The sequence below is a fragment of the Python bivittatus genome, unplaced genomic scaffold (genome assembly GCF_059951505.1).
Source record: "Python bivittatus isolate LINGU-HERP-01145 unplaced genomic scaffold, Pbiv_v1 ctg000310_np1212, whole genome shotgun sequence".
In the NCBI taxonomy this organism is placed as follows: domain Eukaryota; kingdom Metazoa; phylum Chordata; class Lepidosauria; order Squamata; family Pythonidae; genus Python; species Python bivittatus.
This window is the reverse complement of record NW_028277054.1, coordinates 5,515,951-5,522,359: the sequence shown is the minus strand read 5'-3', so window position 1 is coordinate 5,522,359 and position 6,409 is coordinate 5,515,951. Positions and strand designations below refer to the sequence as shown.

The window sequence follows — 6,409 nt, the reverse complement described above, 5'->3', positions numbered from 1 at the left end:
GCTCCCTCTCCCAGGAGATGACAGAGTCCTAACCCAGTCTTAAGCAGGTCCATAACGCTTTGCCAGGTAAGACAATCTCTAACCATCTCTGAAGCTTCTAACGTAGGGAAACAGGCGTACCCTGCATTGCCTGCCAGAGGTTGTGACACACTTGTCATGGAAAGGGCAGCATGGAATTTGTTAAATGGCTCCCTTGAATCATAGGAGTTTGATAAATCATGCTGTTCCTTGGAAAGAAATCAGCAGGAACTCTTCAGTCTTTGTGGTTGTTGCAGAGCGCCCCTTCACACATTAATTACCCTGCTTGATCTGCACACATGACGTATGTTGAGTGAATACAATTTAAGCCACCACAGGATCAGCCCTCTCTCAATAGAAAGCATTCCTCTTGAAGCCTTCCATCTGCTAACATTTCTGCACCCTGCATTCCTGTTGAAGACTATTTTAATCTTTAGGGATTATTTTTAGTAGCATTCTTGTTTTTGTGGAATCTGCAGTTAAACGATGCCCATAATTTTTCACAGCCTCGCATGGCCAATCATTCTAGTCAGTAGGCAAACACATCTTCAGCAGTGGAAGGCTTCAGCATTATCCCATGTGCCAGGAAGAGAGTTTCCTCAAGTTCCTCTTTTCAGCAGGAGTTAATCTTGACTTTGGACGAGGACCAGAATCACAGCTAGACAGAGAAACCACACAGCAGTCAAGAAAACCCTATTTTCCTGGAAAGGGAGCCTGGTGAAAGACAGAAGACGTGATTCCTGCAGCCTCAGACAGGTAATTTCAGGGTCCAACCCAGGATACCACTCCTTCTTGGTGGCTGTGTTTCTTGCAGCACCACAATACTGTCTCTGTCTCTATTGTTTCTGGATGTGCTTGATTGTCAAAACCAGAGGAATGTGTTTTGATTTGCTCTTGAGAGATGGGTTCTCCCTGGTCACCTTTTTTCATGTTTTACCGGTCTTACACTTAGCGGCACCCAGAATTGCGTACTCTCAGTCTCGTGGTTTTGCATTACAACATCTATGTTTATGGTAACCAGGCGCATTGCATTCCGGTGTGATTTTGTTACATGGTTTTAGCAGCTGGCTTGGACTGGAAAACAGCTTGACTAGAGCTAGGTGTACTTTCTAATAGTGATGCCCTTGTGGGAAAGAGCTAGAGCTTGGTGGCACCATCCAGTTGTGTAATGTACCCAAAAATGTGGGCCATTTCCTCTTCAAAAGGAGGTCAAGTAGCGTACTTGGAATCCCAAAGTCAGATAAAATATTTTTACCATTCCCTACTTGAGTCCACATCTTTTTCTTTTTTTTTTGAAAAAAGGATGGAAGATCTTTAATACAGGGAGTCCCCGGGTTCAGAATACCCGGTTTAAGGATGACCTCCGATTAAGAACAGTGCCCATGGTACCAAAATTCAAGTTAAATACACAACGGTTTGAGTTCATTACAAATACTACTTATACAGTATTATACGATAATACTGTTCTGGCTTTTTTTATTATTTTAATTTTTAATTTTTAGAAGCATTGGGTGCTACAGCTGGACATTTAATGTAATCTCTATGATGTAAGACATCTGCCGCTCCAGAATTCCTGATGGCCATCCAGTCTCTGATTTGAAATCTTTGACCTGGGAGAAGCTGTTACTTTCTAAAACAGCCTGTTCCACTGGAAAACAGCCTGCACCATCAGCACTTCTTTTTCTGCCCCCACTGGGAAATGCAGAAGTAATCTAGGTGATATACAGGGGGATGACACCCCCATTCTTCCTTCCTCCTTTTGACCCTGTTTGGTGATTCTCCCCATCCCATAACCTGGGAGGAAGGGAGATTCATGACAGAAAGGAAGACAACCTGGGCGCATGTAAGCATGTAAGCGCCAATCTAAATCTGGATCAGTTCAAAAAGAAAATATTGCCCAATGTATTTTTTTTTTAAAAAAAAAAAGCTTGTTTCCAAACAAATATAACCTGTGCTTGGGAAGCATTCCCTTGTCACTAGTTCATAGAGGTGTTGAAATTCTACCACCTAGTGATGAATTTTGAGAGCAGCACAATGTGAAAGGCTGGGAGAGAGAACATGCATGTTCTGAGTGATTTTCTTGCTTGCTGTGGTGGAGAATAATTTGCCTCATTCTCTCTGATAATCTAGAGGACTCTTTTCTTAGCCAAGGGTCACACTTAAGGACTTCCATCCCAAAAGTTGGGCAGGGCAAATAAAAAAAAAAAAGCAGGCAAAATCAGGACAAAACACAACATTTCATTTAAACTTCCATGGAATTGCAGACAAAGACTGAAAAATAAACGCAATTAATATTGTGATTCCTGACATATTTAAGATTACAGTTCAGCCGTAATATTTAGAAGGGCTTGTAGGGGGAAAGGAGAAAGTACTACAGTCCCCACTGAAGATGACAGCTCTTCATTAAGCCAGAAGTGATCTGTTGCCCCTGCTTGTCTTGACATGTCCCATCTGCAGTGTAGGAAAATCCTGTTTCAATGCATGCCTTCCAATGCACCAGGGGTGTCTGCAGGGTGTGGTCAAGAAAGTCAAGGTGGTAAGCACAATGGCATGATCAAAGCTCCACCTACTTTTTATGTGTGTCATATGATGTGCTTAGGTTTTTGACCGCAACCTCCAGACAACTCTTTATTCCAGATCCATCGTTGGCTCACAGCGTCTCCACCTGCATGGTCTTTCAGACCCCAACTTCTCCCAGGTCATAGAGCTGAAATTCATTAACAGAATGTCCAGGGGGAGTGCGATTGTGATGGGATTTGGGGGAGTTTTTAGTTTTAGCTGGTTTAAAAACTGCCCAAGAAGTATGTTGATTCCTTCAGAAAGAAAAGGCACCATGTGTTTTATTCCCATTTACTCACAGATAAACACATTCTCTTGGCTCAGCAAAGCCAAAACATTTTTTTTTAAAGGAAAAGTACATTTCCCCCATTTAAAATGCTGCTTTTCTCAGGTTCAGAGCAGGTGGGTCAAATAACACTAATTCTTTAATTCTCCCTTTCCAGGTTTTTTGACTAGAGAAGGACCATCTGATTTCTTATTCCTCCTACTCTGTAAGGTTCCATTACATCATGAAGGTTAATCTCACTACTCTGGGTCTTTCCAATGCATCCCTGCTACCATCCTTGGAAACCAAGCCTGACGTGAGCAGGCTTATGGACATGCTTCAGGTCTTCTTCTATGGAGTTCTTTTTCTACTTGGTTCCCTTGGCAATGGAGCTGTGATCTGGGTCACAGTCCGCCAGGCTTCACGGACCATCAGCTGTGTCTGGTTCTTCAACTTAGCTCTGGCTGACTTTCTGTTCTCAGTCACCCGGATTGTGCCCCTCCTGAAGAATGCTTTTGATACAGGTTGGCCCTTTGGAAGTTTCCTATGCAAAGCCAACAGCTTCATCAAGTATCTCAACATGTTCTGCAGTGTCTTCCTCTTAGCTGCCATCAGCATAGACCGGGCAGCTTCTGTAGCCTACCCAATATGGTCCAAAAGGCACCGTGATAGTCGTTTGGCATGGATTGGTGCCATTGGCACTTGGTTCCTGGCCATTGCCACAAGCCTTCCTTTCTACTTCTACCGTGGCATAAAAATCGATAAGACTAACAAGACTAAGTGCTCCTTTGCACTGGAGGGAAATGAAACAGCAAAACTAGTCATATATATGCTGAGACTGATATGTGGGTTCTTGGCTCCTTTCATCATCATCGTGATCTGCTATGGCATCATCACTGCGATCCTGAGGAGACGACGGACTTCTCTCCGATCCAAGAGGCCCTTCAAGGTCATACTGGTTCTTGTGGTCACGTTCTTCCTTTGTTGGGCACCATATCACATCTTCCTCCTCCTGAAATTGGCAGAAGTGAGTGGCACAGCCATTTCTATTGGCTTCCCCCTCTCTTCCTTCCTGGCCTACCTCAACAGTTGTGCCAACCCCATCCTTTACTTTTTCATGGGCATGGACTTCCACAGAAAGCTGACGCTTTTCAACATAAGCGCTGCATTTAGGAGAATCTTGCTCGAAGACAGTGGCGCCTCACTTAGAAGACCGAGCAGATACAAGATGGAAACGGTCTCTTCCATTGAGGAGGTGGGTCAGTCTTCAGTGGTGTATCAGGTGCACTGTAAAAACTCAGCACTTCGAAGTTCAGCTTAGGAAGCCCATGTGGCTCAGGAACTCATGTGTGACAGGTGAAGAGGCCTTGTAGTCCAGCACATCAGGAAGACAGCAGTCTGATGGAGGCTGGATCAGTCACACCCATTGCCAGAGAAATACGAGGTTTCCTTTTCTGCTTTCATCCCACCCAACTCCACCACTGATATTTTCTGGACATTTTGAAACTACAAATATTTGTATGTGAGAAAGGAGTTTTTTCTTCCATCATGAACTGTGAAAGATTGGATGGTTTGCTCTATATTCCTCCAATACGTTATTTTTCTTTGAAGTCGATGGATAAGTATAAACTTCTGGCTAGATTTGTACAACTGTTTCTTTGAAAAGCTTATTCAACTGACTCTGATGTTAGCAGCTCTGTCTGAGGTGCCTTCTAATTTTAACCAAAGCATAAGCCATTGTGTAGCATTCTAAAATCAATGCTAAGGAAGCATAAAAATCGGTTGGATTTGTTTTAAATAAAGGGAACGTGTCCTTTTAGCCTGCGTGCTGTGACTGTGTGAAGAGCTTTACTATTTGCTAATGCAGAAAACCACTTGTAGGAAATCTGTTCCTTGTGTAGAAAATATAGAAGCTGTTTCTGGTGTAATGCGCTCTGAAGGATTTTCCGGTCGGGATCTTGCTTGTTTTACAGTACATTTCTACTCTTGTCTCTTAATCATATGCATCATTCGCAGGTTAAAGAGCACACATTGCAAAGGAGATGGAATGGTTTCTTTTTAGGCCTACCAAAATGGTTGCAAAATTCATTCAGTTACTAGAACTCCTTCTCGAAAGGTCCAATATTGTTCTCCCAGGAATTCTGCAGCCATCTTTTGCAACATTTCCCACCGCTCAGAAGAGTTTCTTCCCTTAACTTGATGGCCCAGGTTGCCCCCTTAATCCAAATTTCATGAGGTCAGTCCTGAGACATCGTGCTACCTCAGTGACCATGTTTTTAGCCTTTCATTTGTTGTGGAATTTTTGCCCAAGATAGGACCACAACGCTGAGGAGAAGAACCACGTTTATTGCAATGATAGTTGGGTGCCTGCTTTCAAGAAGGAGGGACCCTGAAGAGTAGAAAAGCATAGAATTTATACACTTTTGAGGTTGAGAGGTGGGAAATCTGAGGGATCTGATTTGAGGATAGGTTTGGATAGGTGTTAAATGGGGGATAAATGGTTTTTCTATTGGGAGATAAGCAGACAGGTGATGGCCCTCCCATTGTTTCAGCATGATGGCATTAAGAGGGCTATTTTTGGCAGTGGAACATGGTCACTCTTGGGTCATGCTATAGCCTGGAGCTGATCCTGTTTTGCAGGAGCAAAGGATGGCAGAAGGAAGTAAAGAAAAGAAATTGCAGAGAGCCGAAGGGGAGCGGGGCAGAAAGAGAGGCAAGTTGGAGGGGGTGAGTTTCCAGCTTTATTTTATTATTTTTCCATCACACATTGATGAATGAAAAAGAGGCATTTCCCCAGCCTTCGTTAATCCAGACTTTCAGCCTTGATGGAAGTGTTTGGGAATGCTGAATATTGTGGTCAAAAACATCTGGAAGGGGCCATCAGCTTCAGAAAAACTATATAAAACTTTCCAACCCTTATTCTATCGCAATTATTGCTTTCTCTGCATGTTTTCTTTTAGTTTAAAGTGGACATTCTTCATTGTTATACCATGATGTCGTTTTGTTTATTGCTTTGTGCTCTGGACTTTCTAATGGATAGCCTTTAAATAAACTTAATTCTATTATTTATAGTAAGCAAACAAATAAATGGAATCACATGGGAAAAAGGATGATAATCCCCCATCTTTCAAGTTTAGCAAGGCAGTGGCGTTTTATATCTCTCACACTGTCCTTCCTTCCATGACCACAAGATGGCATACGTGACTCAGTAACCAATTTTGTCTTCATAGCAACCTTGTAAGGGAGATGAAATGAGAAGGTAGCGCGTGCCAAAGATCACCTCCTGAGCTTCAGGCAAGCTTAAGTATGCTCCTGCTAGAATAGGAAGCTGTTTTTGAGTTGGAGAGCTGACTCTTCCAGAGATTTGTCCATCACAATCTCTTCTGGCTCCTGTAGCATTTCTTTACAACCAGTTCCAAACCTTCCACCAACAGGGGAGCTCCAAGGAATGGCTTCCTTCCCTCCCATGATTAATTGATTGATTATGTGCCATCAAATTGTTTTTGATTCCTAGCAACCACATAGATTTTCTCCATGATCTCTGTCCCCAACCTGGTTTTTCAGGTC

General features: G+C 42.9%; 1 protein-coding gene across 1 annotated transcript; it reads left to right on the top strand.

The window, feature by feature from the left end:
- Window positions 1–452: 452 nt before the first annotated feature.
- LOC103060970 (chemerin-like receptor 1) lies at window positions 453–5,915 on the top strand. Its single transcript, XM_007435235.3, has 2 exons — window positions 453–774; window positions 3,021–5,915. Exon 2 carries the CDS (start codon window positions 3,087–3,089, stop codon window positions 4,161–4,163), a length of 1,077 nt encoding a protein of 358 aa, XP_007435297.1. The 5' UTR covers window positions 453–774; window positions 3,021–3,086; the 3' UTR covers window positions 4,164–5,915.
- Window positions 5,916–6,409: the final 494 nt, after the last annotated feature.